The sequence below is a fragment of the Oreochromis niloticus genome, linkage group LG12, assembly GCF_001858045.2.
Source record: "Oreochromis niloticus isolate F11D_XX linkage group LG12, O_niloticus_UMD_NMBU, whole genome shotgun sequence".
Lineage (NCBI taxonomy): Eukaryota > Metazoa > Chordata > Actinopteri > Cichliformes > Cichlidae > Oreochromis > Oreochromis niloticus.
In genome coordinates, this window is record NC_031977.2 from 26251368 (window position 1) to 26272304 (window position 20937).

The window sequence follows — 20937 nt, forward strand, 5'->3', positions numbered from 1 at the left end:
ATTTACCAAATATTGTAACCAACTGTCAGCATTATTGAAAAGCTGTTTTGCAAAATGGATTATTCATATGACCTCTGGCTATTGTTTCTGTTCGTAGAGGGAAGTGTAGAACACTCTGACCTGTCAACTGCCCTGGCTCAGATCCGTGATGTTGTTGCAGCAGTGGACCTGACTGTAAATAAATATGAGAAGTTTCAGGAGCTTCAGGAAGTGCTGGCCCGGCTGGAGAACAAAAGCTTTGCCAAGCTCAAGAATGGCAAGGTGTTTCGCAAACAGGACCTGCACAGCAAACATAGGGATCTGCAGCACAAAGGGCTGGTCTACTGGAAAACAGCCACAGGACGTCTGAAAGGTGGATATGAAATCATATCGGGCTCTATGATGTGTTGTTTATTTAGGTTTTAGACAATCAAACTATTTGTGTCCTCACTTCTCTTTTCAGATACGTTGGCTCTTTTGCTCACTGACATTCTAGTTTTCCTGCAAGAGAAAGATCAGCGCTTCATATTTGCTGCTGTGGTAAACATCAACCCCTCCCTCTAAAAAAAAAAAAAGGAAATCCTTTAAATTAAAGAAACTACATTCAACTGTCTGTCCATGTTTCTCTGTCAATTAACCAATCTGGTTCAACCTACAGGACCAGAAGCCTCCAGTAATCCCTCTACAAAAGCTCATCGTCAGAGAAGTTGCCAATGAAGAGAGAGGGATGTTTCTCATCTCTGCATCCTCAGCGGGGCCAGAGATGTATGAAGTTCATACCACCAGCAGAGAGGAGAGGAATGCATGGATGAGACACATCCGACAAGCTGTAGAGAGGTACGTGTAAGCACATGTGTTTGTGCACAGAGTATTTGTGCAGCTTAGACGCCGTGTGTAGGTCCGGTTAATGTGTGTTAATGATTGTCACAAATTACTAGCTGTCCTGAGGAAGAGGAGGAAGATGAGCGAAGTGCTGAGACCGAGGAAGCCAGGCAAGCTGCAGAAATGAGAATTCAGAAGATCACCAAGTTCCAAGGTAAAAAAGGAAAGTGTGTTTGAGGCCAGAAGATTACTTTAGGGTTTATTTGTTCATATCACAAAGAGTTTGTGCAGTTATGAAGCATAACAAGGCCCATTCCTCGTAATCTTTTCGTTCATTTTGTGTAGAAACGCTGTTGGGTCAGGACCAACGAATCTGCAACAGCCTGGAGGAGAAGTTACAGCTTTATGCTGAGCTTACAGAATTAACCCTCCAGTCACCAGAACCTGTACCACATCGCCACCTGCTGGTACAACCAGTACCGTACACCGACAGTGAGACACCAAGACAGGCCTCCTCACTGCTCACAGCTGCACTCAGAGAAGGTATAAAAGGTCCAGTGTGGCTGCAATTATTGATTTTGGAGGGCATTCTAAATAAAGAAGTGTTCTTGGGAAATAATATTTTAATGTTGCAATATAAGTTTAGTTTATTTCTTATAACCAAAATATTTGTTTTAACAAGTATATTAAGTAGTATTACAAACTTGAAAAAATTAGCAAATTATAAAAAAGTCTACATATCGCACGCTAATGTAGGAAACAACAAATAAAGTGAAATAAAAGTGTTGCAAAGCATTAATTTTTTACCAAAATTTGCCTTTTCTTTAGCTGAAAACCTGATCACCATTCTCCAGGCTCGTGATGGCATCACTGTGCAGAGTCAGAGCTCTCCTGTCCGAGGCCCTGAGTGCTGCAGTTATAACAGCCACGGCAGCAGCATTCAGGAGTCTCCCTCTGAGCGTGAGTCACTGGCAGACACTGCAGCATTACATTTTCTGGGATATGTGTCACACTGCAGCTGATGTATCAGTTTCTACTGTAATGTCTACTGTAATTTCTTGACCACATTGCATATATGCAAGCTGTCACATCTCCTTCCCTTGTCCCTACAGCGGATTATCTGAGCACGCTAAGTATGAGCTCCACCTCTCTTGGATCTGACAGTGAATTAGCCGGGATGGACAATTCGTTGTGGAGCTCCGCTGTCGAGCTGAGAAAAGGAGAGAACAAAGGGACACTGGTGAAGGTTCAACCTCTTTAGTCCCCCCATGAACAGTGTTTGTTGATGGATTAATATACATTACTGTTTCACTGTACCCTGACCCATTGTTTTCTGTAGGTGGCAGAGAGTGTTCAGAGCCTGACCCAACTTCTATACAGTCTACAGGTGTGAAGAACAAATATTTTACCTAATTGACTGAAAGACTGTATGTTTTATGTGATATAAGAATAAAACAGTTCAGCTGAAATACTTATAACACACACAACTGTTTTTATGTTAACTCAGACAGAAGGGATTTCAAAGACTGTGCATCTAATAAAGCCTTAATGCAGTCCCGATCAAAAGTTTAAGACCACTTGAAAAATTGCAAAAAAAATCATATTTTGCATGGTTGGATCTTAGCAAGGTTCCAAGTCGAGCTTGACCATACAATAAGAAGAAATGGGAGTGAGACAAAACACTTTTTTGAGCATGCAATTTATTGAAAACAATGCTTAAACTGAAACAGGCTGTTTTACAGCGGATCAAAGTTTTAGGACCACATGACTTTTAAAGGCCAAATCTGCACAAAAATGGGGATTCATTGTCATTTTCTGCCAGGTAGTCACACTGTCATGACGTTTGTTTGCAAAGGCAAAAAAGGTTCCCTTTGCTACTGAGGTGGGATGGAGTAAGACAATCATTTGTAATTTTTTAAATGAGGGTTGTGGAACCAAGTGGAGGACCCCCCAAAAATTTCACCAGCACTGAGCCGGAGGATCCAATTGGGTGTCCGTCAAGACACTGGACAGTCCTCGAAATTAAGCCCATTCCTGGTGCCAACTCCAGCTCCATAACCATCAGACGGCATCTGAGGTAGAGGCGTGGTCCTAAACTTTGATCCGCTGTAAAACCTGTTTGAGTTTAAGCGTTCTTTTTAATAATTCGCATGCTCATAAAAATGCTTTGTCTCACTCCCATTTCTTCTTTTTGCATGTTGAAGCTCTACTTGGAACCTTGTTAAGATCCAACCATGCAAAATATGATTTTTTGCCATTTTTTTTAAGTAGTCTTAAACTTTTGATCAGGACTGTATGATGATGCTTATGTTACATTTAGTAACTGGAGCGTGATCAGTTGTCTCCTTATGTTTGCAGGCAGCTGTGACCCTCCAGGACAGCTGCTATGAAGTCCACCAGCTCCTTCTTCAGGAGGGAGAAGGACCTCAGCTCCGAACCTTCGCCTCCCTTCAAAGCAGCCTGGTATCAGTCACCCACTGAAAACATTTTCTCAATGTAAAACCTTACACGTTTTGAGGAAGCTGAGATTTTAGAGTTATGTCAACACATATATTGTTGTCCAGGAGCAGGAGAAGCAGAGGAGTATTGAGAAGAAAAAAGAGGAAGTGGAAAAGAAGGGTTTAGAGAGGAAGAAAGAAGAGGTGGATGAGGTGCAGAAACTCCAGGTGAAGCTGAAACAAGAGCAACAACGTTGGGACAAAGAGTGTCTGGCCAGAGAGAAACAACAGGTTAGCTTCATGCTCGTGTTCTTTAAAACTGATTTTATGTTTCTCAGTCACTTGTCTTTCCGGTCTCTCTGTCTTTGTTTCATAATAGTTTGGTGTGGCACAAAAAAGCTTGGTTTAGTTATGAGTCTACGCCAATGACTATAGAAAACAATCATTGGTCTATGCCCTTTTCTTTGATCTTTACCAGGTTATAAATAGATCACATTTAATTAAAGCAAACAAAAGCAAACTGCAGTGCTAGATGAGACATTAGAATCTTGATAAATAAAATACATTACCCTGACATAAAATACATTACAAAAACAGGAAACATGTCATATACCAGCAAAATGTGTGACCTGTGAATTTCTTTTTCCAGATAAGATATTTTTAAACAAGTGTTGTAATCTTATTTTCATACCTGCATGTGTTCCTGCATGTGCATCTGCCATTTTCTATTATCTTTTTCAACTTCCTGTGCTGCTGTTGCCAATGGTTATATTTTACTAAGTGCTAATACAGAACTGGTCACAAAGGCTGTTACCTGCTTTCAGAACTGCAACTTGAAACCCAAGTTGTGGGTAAAGTGCTTTAGTTTCAAATATAGTATTAATCTTTAGACCTAAACAATGTATGAGGTCTGTTACAACAGTAGAATAATAAGCCTGGCATGCTTACAGAGTGAACAGGAGACTTTGCTGGAGCAGCGGGAGCAGCAGTGTCTTCTGGAAGCTGAGCGGCTGCGCTGTGAGCGCGAGGAGCTGGAGGCCCAGCTGCTGGAATACCAGCAAAATCTGGACAGACTGAGGGAGGGTCAGAGGAGTGTGGAGAGGGAGAAGGAGAAGATCGAAGCGCAACAGAGACTGCTCCAGAGCTGGAGACATAGCCGCCAGAGCAGCCTGCCTGTTATGATTCCACTGGGTGAATACAAGGTAATTGAGGAAAAGGGAGGTGATATGGGAAAGTGCATTAATGCAGGGGATAAAAGTACAGAAAGATTCAAGTAACAAAATAGGTAAATACATAAATAAATGAAAACAAAACTAGGAACAATAGAAAAAATAAAGCCAAAATTAATTTGTCACCTCTCCTTTGATTTCATGTCATTTTGATGTCCCAGGGGTCTACCCACAGCCGCTCAGGCAGCCTGGATGGCAACTGTTCAGTGTACAAGAATGAGGCAGCTTTGCTCACCTCACTCCAACAGAACCAGCTCACCAACCAGCACCAGCATCTTCTCTCCATGCCAAGAAAAAACCACGAAGACCCCCTGCACAGTTCCACCTACTCGACCAACCTCGGCCTCAGTGCCAGCCTCTACAACAGCCTCAACACCCTGCTGAGCCAGACACACAGCAAACAGCCGCTGGATGGCCTGACATATCCGAGCTACAGTAACAATCATGCCTGTCCCCAGGCCCTGAATGACTCCATCCACCCCTTTGGCAGCAGGATCACTGCACAATCACAGGAGACCAACACTTGTAAGACTACTTACTATATACAAAATATGGTAGAAAGTGCATGCTGTTTTAAATCAGTATTGTACATATTGTGCTTTTTCCAGCCCTCAAAAACAACATCTTTGTCTTGACAGTTGAAAGTTATTCTTTTGACTTCATACAGTGGGTGTCTGGACCCACACAGGGACTTGGACACACACTGGACCCTATTTTATTTTACGTTTTCTCTGTTTCAACCTGGATGATCTGTGGCACTGTATTTTCAGATCACAAGCTTGTTTAATTTGACATTGCCTTGCTCTGTAGCTCTATTAAACCTCATGCTCCTGCGAGGCGCTGTCATATTGTTAACCCATCCACTGCTGTGCTTATTTCAATCAGAACTCTGGAATTCCTAAGTCTGTGTCTTTAGATACAGAGAAGCTCAGCTCCTGGATGATGCTGTGGCCTTAAAAAGCAGAGACCCCAAAACTAAATCTGAGCCCTGGCTAAATGACACAACTCATGCCTGTCAGATGTGAATGCCAAAAAGCTTAACAGCTGCTTTTGACACAGTGGATTAGTATTTTAAATATTGATTCCCACATTTCTCAAAGAATGTTTTGTGTTAGAACTTGATTTCAGATCTTCCTCTGCTTCTTTGTCTTGTGGGGTTCCGCAGGGCTTGATACTTGGGCCTCTGCTATTTTCCTTGTATCTGCTACTCCTTGGTTCTATTTTTAGAAAGCACAATATTGCTTTCAATTGTTATGCAGATGATATTCAGATTTATGTACCCCTAAAACGGAAGGATGTCTACTCCATACAACCAGCTAAGTGCCTTGAGGAATCAAGTGAGTAGATGGCGCTAAACTTCCTAAATTTTAATGAGAATAAGAGAGAAGTTGTGTTTGGGCCTTGTATCACTGGTGGGCTTTTTGCTATCGGCTTAAGCCCGTTGGCACAGACTTGGGTTTTAGGATGGACAATCAGATCGGTGCACTGGGAAAATCCAGCTTCTTTCAGCCGAGACAGCTGGTTAAAATGAAAACCATTCTGTCAAAAGATCACTTTGAAACAGTAATCCATGCCTTCATTATGTTTGTGTCAGTAAGTCCTCTCTGTCCCCTCTTAAGCTGGTGCAACGGAAACAGGGAAGAGAGAGCATATTACTCCTGCTTTATCCTCACTGCACTGGCTGCCGGCCCATTTTAGAGAACATTTTAAAATTCTTTTATTTGTTGTTTTTAAGTGCTTAAATGGCCTTGCCCCAGCTGACCTCTCTGAGCTGCTGCACTTGCACTCCCCTTCCCGGTCACTCAGATCAGCTCACCAACTGCTCTTGGATGTGCCGAGGACACAACAGCTGCTCAGAGGGGACAGGGCTTTTGTTGTAGCAGCTCCCCCAACTTGTGGAGTTGGGAGCTAGAGTAGATAGACCTCCTCAATCTTAATATTTAAATCTGCTCTTAGGTTCCCCCACTAACTAACTTGTTTTGCCAAACAAAGCACCTCTTTTGTTGGGCATTTGACCCAGTTTGAGATTTTTATTTGATTTAATTGTAATTTAATTTTTGGTATTTTATTTTATTTCTACTGTTTTTACTGACGTATCTTGTATCATGCTGATGCCCTCATTTTGTTTAGTAATTTTTATTTGCAGATATATATATTTTTCTTTTTTTTTGTATTATTTAAATTGTTTAAATAATACAAAACCGACCAAAACTTTGGTCAGTGGTTGCTGTTTTTAAAGGGCTTTATAAATAAAGTTGGCTTGGCTTGACTTGACAGTTTGTGTTGTTCTTTTTTCAGCAAACTTCAGACCAGTGGCGGACAAACAATCCCCGGATCCGTGGAGGTCAGAGGTCACAGGCCATAGACTGTATGAGGACGGCTTCTCTTCCTCTCATTCTCTTAACCCTCTCCTCCCCCCTCAGGCGTACCTCTCTCTCGAAGGGCAGAATAAGGATGAGGGAGTTGAGGAGAACATTGTTTACCTCTAAAGGTCCACGAGAGAAAAATAAACAATATAGGCCACCAGTTGTATACTGAACAAACGATAATATGTCTGTTGCTTAAATGTGTATGTGTGCATATGTGTCCATGTAAATATGATGGATTTATGTTCATCTTTTAAAATCGGAGAGATCAAATATAGAGGTGATTGCAGGGAGAAAGTATAAACAGACTGTACAGTATGTGCCTTTATCATTGTATGTTGTGAACTTTAACCATTCTCCTTCTGTGTGATCAAACCATTGTGCCTTTTCACAAACAAGCTCTTTGTAAATCAGCTTTTATATTTGTACTTCGTGTGTTTTTACTTCTACCACAAATCTTTTAAGTATCTGTTGCACTTTGTTTGATGACAAAGGTACCTTTGTGCTACAAACTTTTTGACTTCAAATACAAGAAAGTCAGGACAGATTCAAATTGATGTAATTTACCTCTTGAGCACTTAAAATGAAATAAGAATATATGAGAAGCCAATCAACCCCTTTTTTAAACTATATATAGATTATTTCTCCAAGTGATCTTTAATGATATTTATAAAGGATTGTGGGCCTCTACGAGAAATAAAAATAGACTTATATTGTGTATAAATATGAAATACATGTATAGTTTTTCGGAGCGGCTACCTATGCACAATATGTTGAATTGTTTTCTCACTTAAGTGCCAAAAATATATTGCTGTAATTAATGTCTGTAAAGAGTGGGTGTATTTTTTTTTTTCCCTGTTCCATGAAATTTCAGATAATTTATTGCTTAAAAATTGCTTCATGCACTGTCAACGTTTATAAGATTTTGTTTGAAATTTTGTCTTGTAATCTTCATAATCAGAACTGTGTTATCATATTGTGTATATATATATATATATATATGTAAAATATATATATATATAAATCTGTTGTGGCAAACATCTGTTTTTGGTGCATTCTTACTTATGTGAAAAACGGCAAAACACCATTGGTTTAATATTTAAACACTCCTCTCTTGACTTCCGATCATACATTATGCAACACTCACACTCCTACTCATACTAACACTTGCTGCTGACTTATGAGGCTTTCAGTTGGCGTGCTCGGTGAAAAACTGTTCACATGAGAGGATGATAAATGTCAGGAAATCCTTTTTCAGCCTGTTCGGGTTGTATCTGATATTTTCAAACGGTGAATGTTGCATTGACGATGGTAAGTTGGGTTCTTTTATGTTATTTCTGATCATTTTAAAGTTCTCTCAATACGTCGTCTTGACGTATGCTCAATCACAGGTAAGGAAATCCCAGAAAGTTGATTCTGTTCATTGTCTAAATAAACAGGACCAACATTCTGGGACCCTGAATGTGTTCCTTTACATCCTTCTGTTCTGTCATACGCCAGGCTGTTATCTGCCAAAACCAAACATCACTCTGAAAGCTATTAATGATAAGCAGACTCTTGTGGTGAGCTGGTTGGTAAAACGCAGCAGCTTCGTGGGTGACATTTATGAGATCGAGCTCAGCCGCACTGAACAGCACACCGTTATTTACACTGTGAGTATTGAGAGGTGTGTTTTCTGTTTTTAATATTGTTTAAAAGTCTGTATTTAGATTTGGAATTATTTATAGAAACGCATTAACTACCCGCCATGGTCAGAGAATACAGCCAGAATGTTCCATGTAAAAGATAACTTGTATTTTTTCTGCCAGAGAAAGACAGAATCTGAATTTTTTTTCATTACCGCTACATTTAATTGATTCTGTAATCCTACTTTTAAGACCTAGCAGTGTTATTATGAACAATTATGTCCTGTTTTTTAACCTAGACAAATGTGAGCGTGTCCCCTGGAGGTTCGGCCGAATACACATGGACATGGATCTCTGATCTGCCTCTGGAGTGTGTTGATCACTCTGTCAGAATGCGATACTATAATCAATCTGTCCAGAGTCCTTGGAGCAACTGGATAACCAACTCTGGTGAGATGTTATGCTGATCATTAAATGTCAGCCTACGTGTTTGACTGATGAGGTCAAAAAAAAAAGAAAAGCAACAGTTGTCGTTTTCTTAGGAATGAAGTGTTTCTCAACATCTGCAGTAATTGCAAATGTCTCTTTCCACATATATCTTACGCATACAATGCAAATATGTACGTGGTTGGGAAATGGGGTGTTGTCTGCAACACTCTTTTTTTAGTTTACTACCTATAAGGGAAAAAAAGTAAAAAATAAAATACAATGTAATAAAAATGAAACTTTTTTTTTACTGTTATAGTTTCTGTGGGTCATCAGTCTGGACTCAAGGCAGTTTTTTTTTTCTTTTCTTTTTTTTAATAGCCAAGCGAGTCTAGCAGATGTGTCACATTGTTTGGCATCGTCTTGTTGAAATAAGTGAGGCTTTCACTGAAAAAGACATTTCATAGATGTATGTATTATGTATTTATATTGGTTATCTACAATTAATCAGGCAAAATGTGACTGGAATGTAGACTCTCAGCTTCAGGGTTTACATGAACTATTATATATATTATATATACTATACAGTAATTTTTAAATATAATTTCCCTTTTTCAATGACTCAAAAGAATTTGGGCACATTTATTACTGGACACAATTTTAAATATATGGATTTTTTGTTAATTCTTGGATGAAAATTTGGAGTCAATGACTGCCTGAGGTTTAGAACCACATCACCAAGTGCTGTATGTTCTCCCTCCCACTGTTTACTGCAGTTTGTTGCTTGTTTTTCTGTCTCTGTGACATCCTGTGTCATCATTTTGCTTCTATCAGCAATCACATCATGCAACACTAGTGACCAGGTAACACTTAAAGTCGTGTCCATGCCAGAACATTGCCTTTACCAGGTTTGACAGAATACTTTGAGTCAAAAGGTGTTTATTTCTTCTTCTTGGTTTTTGTTTTTCTTGTTATGTAAATTCTAATCGATTTGGTGTTTTTTCTTAACAACCATCCTCACGTTTCTTAGAATCTGTATAGTCCTCAGGTACGACGTCACTCATGAAGTTAAAAGAAATTGCCCATGCCCTAATACACTAATCCAACCCGATATCATCAAGGATGGTGAATGAACGACGCACTAATGACAAATCAGATGGCCTCTCTCCTCTATAAGCTGGAGGATGCAATGTTCATCATTTCCCAAAAAAAAAAAAAAAGAAAACAAAGGTCTAAGAGCTTGATTGGTCAGACCACAGAACAGTTTGCCACTCAGCCTTAGTCCACCTTAATGAACATGGGTGCAAAGAAAGCATTTCTGAATCCGCTTTGTTTTTTTGTGTCTCCACCGGTGCAACAATACAATTTTTGTTCCCCTTTTAAGAACCCTAGAACATACCAAGGGATTAAAAAAATCTTTCAACACTTTTTCTTGCATGAAATACTGAACAGCTCTTCATCAGACTGCACGATAACTTTACTTTGTCTTGCAGGAGTCAAAGCAAATGATAAGAGCCAAATTTTTCCCTCCAACCGTGTGCTGAGGCAGGGCAGCAGTGCCATGTTCTGCTGTATTCCCCCAACAGGTGTGAATGTTAAAAGAATGACCTTCAGGAACAAGGAATACCGTCTTTTGAGCATTGGAGGCGGAGTAAAAGCTATTACTGTAAACAACCTCACTATCCCAGAAGGAATAATTAAGCATTTGATACTGAGTTGCGATGATGCAACAGGCAAGAGTGTTCATGTCTCGAACTACATCAGTTGTAAGTTTGAATCTTTCTTTTTTTGTAGTCTTTATTAATTTAATGCAGAACTTTTACATGTATAACTGTATATGTATTTGTGTGTATATTGTAGTTCCACCCCAGAAACCCAGAAACCTCAGCTGTGTAACCTTTGACATGGTATCTGTCACCTGCACCTGGGATTCACCCAGAAAGCAACTCCCATTTGATCGCAACGTGCAAATTTACACTCTCCACATAGAGTAAGCACATGCAGTACACACCTTATATTGTAACACAATGTAAGGCATAGATGGCAGTGATTTTCATAATGTTGGACTGATATAGTACTGTGGAAAACTTTTGAGCCACCAACCATATTTTTATATTTTGTTTCAAAGGAGCAACACTTATTGAGAATTTTTGAGGTTTTCGGAATGTCTTATAAGGTTTTCTGGCATATATGAGCATGTCGTGCAGTGTGTTCCCAACAAATTTGAGGAAACTGGAAAACTGGAGTTCAAAAAAGAAATAGGAGCCCCCCCCAAAAAGTATCTACAGCAGATAGCTCAAAGTCACGTCTCCTTAGGAAGTAGTCATGCATTGGCTTCCCCAGAGAAAGGGACAAACAGCATCAGCATCCTTTTCTCTTGTGTTGCTTATCCTTGTGGTCAGACTTAATGTACAGATGTTTTTGTTCATTTGAAAATGCAACATGTATGTTTGTAATTGTTTATGTTAACATTATCTTAAATGAAAAGTCATCAGTACAAATTTCATAGGCCACAAAAGATTTATTAAGCCTAATATAAAGTAATCGAACCATAAATATTATTTCACAAAAGTGTAAACTGATATGCTGGATGTGTTTGACGTCTTTTCCAATTCTATTGTTTGTTAAAAACACAGAAACTCAGACAAGGCTCCCTTCCCCTGTGAGCAGTCATCGTGTACTTTTCCAGCTGTGCCACACCAGCAAGATTATAACATCAGTGTGTGGGTGAAGGACAAGCTAGGAGAGGAGATGGAACGTTATAGCTTCAACATCTCTGACAGAGGTCAGGGGTCATCTTTGTGTATACAACATATTCTCAGTTATGTTTTTGAAGACATAAAGACACGTCCACGTCAATTTAAACTGCTCTGTGCTTGATGCTTTCACAATTTACCTACACTGTGTAGTGAAAATCAGCGTTGGTGTTGTTTTTGTACTGTTTGAATGTTCACTGCACAACCAGTGCAGAAAATACACTGATATAAAATACATGGTTCGTGTGTGTGTTGCCATTAGTGTTTCCTGTTGTGAAGTCGCTGAGAGTGAACCGCGGGGTGACAGGCGCCACAGTGTCCTGGAGCATGCAGGAAAGCTTGACTCATATGAACCTTATCTGTCAGGTTGCTACAGTCCCACTCGGCACCATGGAGGTTAATTCCTTTAAGTTAATAATAATAATCATCAAACTGCTGAGTGAAGAGTTGACATTTTTGTGCATGTTTTTTTTCCATTTACTTCTGTAACAGCTGAGGTGCAACAACATTATGAGCAGTTTCTGCGATGCAAAACTGGAACACCTGGTTCCCAACACTAAGTACAATGTCAGAGTACGCTGCACAGTCAATGGACGACTCTGGGGAGAATGGGCAGAAGGAAGCTTCACAACAGGTAAATATAAATATAATTAGAAAAAATGTTGTTTTACAAATATCATATCGCGGTCAAGTCCAGATTCAATAAAGTGTGAGAAAAGACTAAAATTATTGAAGGGCAAAAATTAATTTTCGGTGTTTAGCTTTTATCTGCAAAATGATGCTGCATGAAGGAGCAATTTTACTGCATACAAACATATTTTTTCTTTTCTCTTGTGTTGCTTATCCTTGTGATGGGTTTGTTCATTTGAAAAGAGACTTAAATGCAACATTTGTGTTTGCAATTGTTTTTGTGCACAACGATTTATTAAGCCTGTTACAGAGTAATCAAACTACAAATATTATTTTACAAAAAAGCAAGCTGGCACTTGTGCTGGATGTGTTTGAGGTCTCTTCCAATTCTCCTGTTTGTTAAAATTACAAATACTTAAAGATCAGTAAAGTAAAAAGCAAGAGCTTAGCAACAAACTCCCAAATAACTTGTACTATCAGGCTTTGATACAACACTTTTCTTTTCTTACTGACCACTCAAAGCCACATTTCACCATATACTCATACACTGTTTATTCTACATGCTGTAAGTACTTTATCTACTGTGGCCAATTTAGAATCACCAACTAACCTAACAAGTCTTGGTCTTGGCTTGCTTTGGTACATACAACAAAAAAACAAAGTGCTCTGGTTCAATAATCTGCTGCCTGTCATGCTTTAAACAAGTCATTTTCCTCAGATCTACTGGTGTCCTTGGATTTATGGAGAAGAATACAGCCGCTGTCTAACTCACGCACCCGTCAAGTTACTCTGATGTGGAAGCCAGTAAGTCATTGTTCTGTGTCCTTTAAGCACAAGTAGTTGGGTGGAATAGTACTCTGGTTTTAGACAATATACAGTATGTCACCATTACCTTGAACATCCTTCACCCTTAATTACTCATTTATTCTCAGCGTATTGCTGGCACAGCAGCCACAATAAACATACAAGAGTACACAGTTCAGTGGTCACAGGAAGGCCAAACAGAGTCGAAGAACAGCAGCGTGGGCCAGGCAGTGATGTCCATTGGCCCAGGAAAGTGTGACTTCACTGTCCAGGCTCTCCTCCCCTCTGGCACCTCCATCCCCGCCAACATCACCATCCCACCAGCAGAGCACAAAGGTGAACAGCTTCTCTACACCCAGAGTCTCTTAAATTTAAATGCTTACTTAGACATTTAACAGCTTTTTTTCCTTTGATAAAACAAATAAAATATTATGGTAAATTGAATTTAACAAAAAGTCTGTAAACTTCTAAGATTTCATTAAGATGGAGCCGGATTATTCAGGGCCTTGTATGTGAGGAGCAGGATTTTGAATTCGATTCTGGATTTAACAGGGAGCCAATGAAGGGAAGCCATGGAGACATATGCTCTCTCTTTCTAGTCACTGTCAGTACTCTTGCTGCAGCATTTTGGATCGACTAAAGGGTTAAAAGGGACTTTTTAAGACTCATAATAACAAATAAAAGTAGTCCAGCCTAGAAATGTAAATGTATTAACAACAAATATCTCTGTTGTTTGTTTCCATAAATTAAAAAACTAAAAAAGTGAAACAACAAGTGTACATCACAGCACTGTTTTAAGACATCTGTTTGAATAAAAAACTAAAAAGGTACAAATGGTCACTATGATTAACTAAAACTAAACTAAAAGCTAATGACACAATTTTCTGTTTGGGCTGTTATAGTCCCCAAGAAATGCAGGGGATAGGATGAAAATTAAAAATAAATAAATAAATATATATTTTAAAAGTAGGCAGAACACACAAAAGGCACAGGTTGAAATGCAGAACACAAAGTCCTAAAAATGATCCGTGTGTTTCAGTGTATGACACAGATTCAATTCAATTTTATTTATACGCCAAATCACAACAACTGTTGACTCAAGGTGCTTTATATCGTAAGGCAGACTCTACAATAATAATAAAACCAGAGATTAATAACAAGTATGATTCAATGCCGAGAGGTCTATTAACAGACAGTGAGTGAGGAAGAAACACCCAGGGTCACCTGGTCCAGCCCTAACTATATGCTTTAGCAAAAAGGAAAGTTTTAAGCCTAATCTTGAAAGTAGAGATAGTGTCTGTCTCCCAAATCCAAACTGGAAGCTGGTTCCAGAGAAGAGGGGCCTGAAAACTGAAGGCTCTCCCTCCCATTCTACTTTTAAATACTCTAGGAACAACAAGTAGGCCTGCAGAGCGAGAGCGAAGTGCTCTAATAGGGTGATATGGTACTACAAGGTCATTAAGATAAGATGGGGCCTGATTATTTAAGACCTTGTATGTGAGGAGGAGGATTTTAAATTCAATTCTGGATTTAACAGGAAGCCAATGAAGGGAAGCCAATACAGGAGAAATATGCTCTCTCTTTCTAGTCCCTGTCAGGACTCTTGCTGCAGCATTTTGGATTAACTGAAGGCTTTTCAGGGAGTTTTTAGGACTTCCTGATGATAATGAATTACAGTAGTCCAGCCTAGAAATAATAAGTGCATGAACTAGTTTTTCAGTGTCACTCTGAGACAGCATGCTCTAATTTTGGAGATATTGCGCAAATGGAAGAAAGCAGTCATACAGTTGTTTAATATGCACATTGAAGAACATATCCTGGTCAAAAACAACTCCAGAATTCCTCACAGTGTTACCGCCATCACGAGTAAGCATTTGGTTAGATACTGCATTTCTAAGATTTTTATGGCAGAGTACAATAACCCAAGTTTTATCTGAATTTTGAATTTGCATTTTCAAATCTACTCAGCCAGGGTCTAAAGTCCTGAGTTATTTTGTTTTGTTTTGGACTTTTTCCCCAGAAAATCTCCCAGTACAGAAGCGTTTAGACAGCACCAGCGAGGGTGGTTTCAATTTGACATGGGAAGAGCAGAGCACTGCCACCTGTGGCTATGTTGTGGAGTGGTGCATGCTGGGAAATGCAGTGCCTTGCACTCTGCAGTGGAACGTGCCAGAGGAAAACAATGCATTGTTCCTACATGCTAGTAAGTTTTATTGTTGTTTTCATTCAACAATCATCGTAAATACATTTATTCTTGTTTAGCATTTACTGTCATATTTTTATTTTTAGGTGAATTCCAAGCAGGTAACAGGTATACGTTTTATATTTATGGATGCACGGACAATGGACATAGACTACTGGAGATGCAGACTGGTTACTCACAGGAATTCAGTGAGTTTTGTTATTGCATGTGTGCGTGTGTCTATTTTATACATTTATTATGTATAGAAGAGACATTTGAGGCTGAGTGTTGTGTTTTAGCCGCTGAAAATTAGAAGTATTTCAACAATTTTTTGAGTTTTTATTTCATAATTCTTCTTACAAAGTACAGTTAAGATTGACTCTCATGTGATTATACTCTATGTCTGTTCTGTTAGGTTCCCAAGTTTGTGAAAAATACCATAATTTTTGTATTTTTTGACTCTGCATAGCACCAAAGTAGATTTTAAAATCAAATATATGATTGAAGTGCAAACTTTCAGCTTTAATTAAAGGGGTTTAACAAAAGTATTTAGTATATAACTCAAGTGTTCAACCTGAATTATACAATGTTCCACATTTTCAGTGGCTAAAAAGGGCAAATGAAAAACAGTTCCATGGCCATGAGGCCTGTTTCCTCATTATTCCATGACAAATTAAGCAGATAAAAAATGTGGAGTTTAAACAGAACCAGTTTTTCTGGACTTGTAGGTTTTCTGACAATCTCAATTGCTTATTGTGAACCACGAATGACACCATGGTATTGAGATTGGGACTCTGTAAGCTTCATGTCATTTTTAGCTTTTTACCTTGTTCTTCTTTGAAAGTATCTGGTCTTTATCACAGAATAGGATGGTGAGAAAATTTCTATCATAGTTTGGATCTGGAGCGTGCAGTTGAAAGTAAACGTTTTTATACACTGTAAAAAAAACAAACAAAAAAAACCATGAAACTTTTTTTTAAAGAGGTTGCTTTAAATGATAAAATTAAAAATTAAAACTTTTAGTTTAAAAAGGTACAGAAAAAAGTAATAATCCTTAAAAAATTAATACAGAAAAGTCATTTATTTTAAAATGGTACATTGCACTGTATTTTTACAGAGTAGTAGTTGAAATTTTGACACAGGATATCTTGTCTTTGACTAATAGGGGCACCCTGTAAACACAAGATAGTCTTTCCTGTTATGCAGTTCTGATATGCAGAGTGGAGTAATTACTGTGATGCAATCACCTGAAGAGCTACAGGTTCAAATAACAATAACAATATTAGTATAGGTATTTTATAGAAGTTGAGGTTTTTGAACTCAGGGGAAACTTTGTTTTGAGAAGTTGCATTGTTGCTTTGACACCAGATAAGCTGCAAATGTTTTAATTAGTTCGGCCTTCCTTCCTCATTACTATCTCCTGTTTCTTAGAATCTGTTCAGCGCCCAAGTCTGGTTGAACCTGTTCAGAGTACTTCCTCTTCTGTGACACTGGAGTGGCATTACAATGAAGATGATCCAGCTCAGCCAGCATTCATCATGGGGTACCTGGTTACAGTGCAGGAAGTAGGATCTGTTTTGCTGCCAGGTCAGGTTGCGAGAGAGTGTGCAGGAATAAACCAGCATTGTTGATATTCTTCATCTTAATCTCAGTCTGTGGACGTGTTCTAATTATTTACATGATTGAATTTATTTTGTATTTCTGGGCAGTGTCAGATTAACGCTGATTTGAATCAAACTTAGTTAGGATGGTGCCCAGCACAATTATTTAATCTATGTATCATCCTGTGTACATCTAGATCGGTCCAATGTCTCAGTTGCAGATCCCCACATGAAGTTTGTGACCATAGAGGGTCTGAAGGAGAACACAGAGTATACTTGCTCTGTGAGTGCGCTCACTAAAGAGGGGCCTGGGCTACCAGCCAGCATTACCTTCAGAACCAAAATCAACTGTGAGTTTTAAAACACACAGGGGGATCCCAGAGATACAGCTACTGAACTGTATTCTTTCCTGGGAGAACCTTTGATAAAAGATGTCAATTTCCAGTGCATAAAGTAATTAATTTCAACTCCTGTTTCCTCCTGTAGACTCTTCTCTCATACTCAAGGTACTGACTCCCATCTTTTTACTCATGGGCTGCACTGTTCTCCTGTGGTCCCAAGTGAAAATGTGAGTAAGGTCATCTTTAAATAGAGACCTAAAGATAGAATCCTGAAGATGATGATAAGAACCATTTTGAACTCTTTTAAAAAAAAACAACAAAACTATCTGTTTCAGTGTGAGGAGCGGGCTGAAGGAGATATTTATTTACCCTGCGGGTATGAACATTAAAACTCCAGAGTTTGAAGGCTTCCTGCACGAGGTATGAGCTAATCACTGAGAGAGCAGAAAAAAATGCACAAAGAGGAAATATCCAGCCTAGGAAAGGAATGACATCTATCTATTTCTGACACAAGATTCTAGCTGCTCAGCAGTCCTAGGTCTTTGTCATATTTTTGTTTCATCATACACCAAATGTTTTTCCGCTGATGGACTGCAAGCACAGATCAGCCGGCTGATTCTCCCACTACAGAGCCATGTTGTTATAATGACTGCAGTATGCAGTTTAGCACTGTCTTGCTGAAATATGCAGGGCCTCCCCTGAAAAAGATGTCTGAATAGGTGACAATGTTGCTCCAAAACTTGTAGATCAATTCCATAGACACCTATTCCCCCCTAATACCATCAGAGATGCCGGATTACAAACCGAATGGTCCATATCCTCTTTAGGTTCACAGAAGACGACAGCAGTTCTGTGTTGTCTTCACGTTTGGCTTGTTCTTTGCATGGTAGAACTGTAACCTGTCAACGATTTCTGGAAGTCTTCCAGTGCCCTTGCAGTGATTTGCAGGAATAAATCATGCCTGTTTTAAGGCAATTTCACCTGAGGGCCCAAAATTTAAAGCCATCCAATCTTGATTTCATCCTTGTGAAAAGGGATTTCTCTAGATTCTTGGGGTCTTTTGATGATAGTATTTACTGTAGACAATGAGATAATCAAAGTTTTCATTAGTTATTCTAAACATTATAAACAGATTGGTGAACCTCTGCCTATCTTTACTTCTGAGAAACACTGCCTCTCTCAGATGCTTTTTTGAGACATGTTGCTACCATCAGTCTAAACCTTTGATTCCCCCCCGCCCGCCCCGCCTAACTAAGTTTGTGTTTATATTTGGATTTGTGTCTGTTACTTAACTTATTATATCTTCTTTGCACAGACTGATCAGTGGCTGCAGTCTCAGAAGCCAGAGGAGTGCATCAGCTGTGACATCGAGATTTTGAATGGCAGACCCTCTCTAAATGAAATAACCGCACTGAGAGATTCTGAGCTGATGAATGAACCATGCTCTCCTAGTTTGCAGTCCTCGCTTTCGTCTTCATCACCTTCTTGCATGCTGCTCGAAGCAAATTACTGTCCACAGTTAGCTACTCTGCCCTGGGACAGACCAGCCTCTCAGCAAGTCACAAGCCTGATGAACAGGAGTTACTTATACACTTTGAAGGAGGGTTACTCTGAACCACCTAAAGTTGTATTCAGTGAAACCAAATCAAGCTTTGAAACTTCTGACTGCCCCCTTGAATCATGTGGTGTCATATATGGTTATATCGCCAATGATTCTTTATAAGTGCTGAGTCAAGTCTGAATCAGTATTTCTTCCTGTCCCATACCGTAAATACAGAATTTGTTTATTACACATATTGTGAATCAGCTATCCTGCATTCATGCTAAACTTTAAATTACAGAAGTGATTTTGTTTAAAAATTATATCGTATAGGCTTTATCATAAAAAGAGAATCAATAGTGCACAAAACTCACATTAAATTGACTAAAGTTTGATGTGAGAAGAGAAACAAAAAGTCAGGAATTTGCTCAACTGTGAAGGAACTGGAGATGTTATCTACAGGATGTAAGTGCTGCAACAGATAAGGTAGATGAGCAGGCTTAGAGGTTTGCATATTTTCTGAGCATGACTTTTTAACATCGCTTGTGATGCAGACAGTGCTGATAGTGATGTAGTTGTTGATGGGATGTAGGTATAATGCTTGAAGTGTATTCATTGCCGTGCTATATGAATCCATGGTTAAAAACACGACTCGTGTAGCATTGCTATTAGCTCATTTGGTTCAGCAGGTGACTCATGTGCCCTTTGAAATGAAAGCATGAATAAAGTGCTTTTCTATATAAATCTAAGAACATTATTAGAGGTATTAGTTTAGGAATTTTTAACACTCTGCCATCTTTTCACCTTTTCTCCATATCCTTTTAGACATCCCAGCCCCGTCTGATTCTGTGGCATGCATGCTCACATTCACACTAGATTAACTTGGCTCAACTTGTTTTCTTTTCTTTTCAGAATCCTATTAAATGGCTTTCTTTTTATTTTCCAGCATTATTAAAATATCAGTTTTCTCCATTTTGTCATGCCCTGAAAGATGAATCATGGGGAAAAAAAACAGAAGGTTGAATAAAAAAGGAAAATTACAGGAAATGTTTAGTCATCATTCCTCTGGAATTTCTCGATCAGTTACTCATAATTGGAATTTTACCTTTCAGCTCAGGTCTACTTGTTGTAACAGGTTGTTCAGCAAATTCTCACCTAAGTTTACATGCATTGTGTTCTGTACAGTTATTGTGCAGTTAGCAGACACCGGGTACAGCTCATAATCTAATTTAATACAAAGTAGATTCAGGTTGTGTTCTATTGTCTTGACATTTAGATTTTACAGTTGAAATTAGTGGGGGTGTTTTTTTAGCTCAGTTATTGTCTTAATGTTCTAGGAAACTGAGTGAAGTCTATAGCATTTCACATGTGGTGCCTCTCCAGTTATGGTTCTAGTTTAAGATCACACCTTCTGATATAACATGTTGATTTATAAACAGTTTCAACTGTTGGTCAAAAAGAAATTGTAAGTACTAAGTATTTGTACCTTCTGAAAGGTTATACAAGGTATTATTTGGATAAGGCAGAACTCACACATTCACCAAATACTTTTCATAAAAAGTAAAACATAACAATTAGCCTATAGAGCACATCTTAATTAAATCAAGTCCTATCCTTGTATATTCACTGTTTCTGCTGTTAATTAAACTACACATCTGCCTATTTTTTTTTCCATGCCTTTAAATCAAATGCAATCAAGCCATGACTGGTTTGGCTAATTCAAATGTGGAGTATCATCTATATTCATATTTAAAATGAAAAGATTTCAGTATCTCTACTGAAATCTATTCAAGCTTCCTCCACCTCACACTTCTCCCCCACATTCACTCGTTATGAAGAGCCAAGCGTCAAAAATGGTTAAAATGAGTCACATCTGAGTTGATATGACAGAAATAGCTGCTCAGACTTAAGAAAATGTGGTTCAGAGACATGCTGTGTATGTATAGCACAGAAAAGCCCAGAATGACTTTTCCTCCCCCTTTGCTTCTTTCACATAGATTTAAATTGAGTCACATAGGACTACACGACTGGTAAATCAGAATCCATTCCTCATTACACTCACATGAACGCTTAAGCTGTCGATTACTTTTTTCATTAAAATTTCTGCATGAATTCAGAAGAAAAAAAAAGAACAAAAGAAACTGAAACAGGTGCTGTACAGCCTGAGAGATACTGAAACTATAGACTCAGAGCTTTAC

At 38.7% G+C, this 20937-nt stretch overlaps 2 protein-coding genes across 12 annotated transcripts in view; both read left to right on the top strand.

The window, feature by feature from the left end:
* Nucleotides 1-7573, top strand: part of LOC100690044 (rho guanine nucleotide exchange factor 28) — a 46305-nt gene extending 38732 nt beyond the window's left edge. For 9 of the 11 annotated variants that reach the window (XM_025897034.1, XM_025897037.1, XM_025897039.1 and 6 more), the window contains 13 exons: nt 98-352; nt 443-519; nt 638-816; nt 918-1015; nt 1147-1344; nt 1630-1761; nt 1914-2047; nt 2141-2188; nt 3160-3264; nt 3366-3530; nt 4190-4441; nt 4630-4993; nt 6767-7573. In XM_025897034.1, the coding sequence (XP_025752819.1) occupies nt 98-352; nt 443-519; nt 638-816; nt 918-1015; nt 1147-1344; nt 1630-1761; nt 1914-2047; nt 2141-2188; nt 3160-3264; nt 3366-3530; nt 4190-4441; nt 4630-4993; nt 6767-6957 (2198 nt within the window). In that variant the 3' untranslated portion in view covers nt 6958-7573. The remainder of the gene's footprint in view (nt 1-97; nt 353-442; nt 520-637; nt 817-917; nt 1016-1146; nt 1345-1629; nt 1762-1913; nt 2048-2140; nt 2189-3159; nt 3265-3365; nt 3531-4189; nt 4442-4629; nt 4994-6766) is intronic. The other 2 variants (XM_025897036.1, XM_025897035.1) reach the window with 2 other exon arrangements.
* A 407-nt stretch (nt 7574-7980) lies between these two features.
* Nucleotides 7981-19786, top strand: osmr (oncostatin M receptor). The gene is made up of 17 exons (XM_005473547.4): nt 7981-8145; nt 8335-8486; nt 8759-8909; nt 10379-10651; nt 10746-10875; nt 11522-11670; nt 11904-12037; nt 12134-12275; nt 12990-13075; nt 13204-13411; nt 15096-15278; nt 15365-15466; nt 16689-16844; nt 17056-17208; nt 17345-17426; nt 17535-17619; nt 18515-19786. Exons 1-17 carry the CDS (start codon nt 8064-8066, stop codon nt 18920-18922), a joined length of 2676 nt encoding a protein of 891 aa, XP_005473604.1. The 5' UTR covers nt 7981-8063; the 3' UTR covers nt 18923-19786.
* Nucleotides 19787-20937: the final 1151 nt, after the last annotated feature.

Coding starts and splice junctions, on each gene's coding strand:
- osmr (XM_005473547.4), top strand. CDS start 8,064: ATGATAAATGTCAGGAAATCCTTTTTCAGCCTGTTCGGGTTGTATCTG. Junction 15,279..15,364: donor TGCATTGTTCCTACATGCTA/GTAAGTTTTATT, acceptor TTTTATTTTTAG/GTGAATTCCAAGCAGGTAAC. Junction 15,467..16,688: donor TGGTTACTCACAGGAATTCA/GTGAGTTTTGTT, acceptor CCTGTTTCTTAG/AATCTGTTCAGCGCCCAAGT.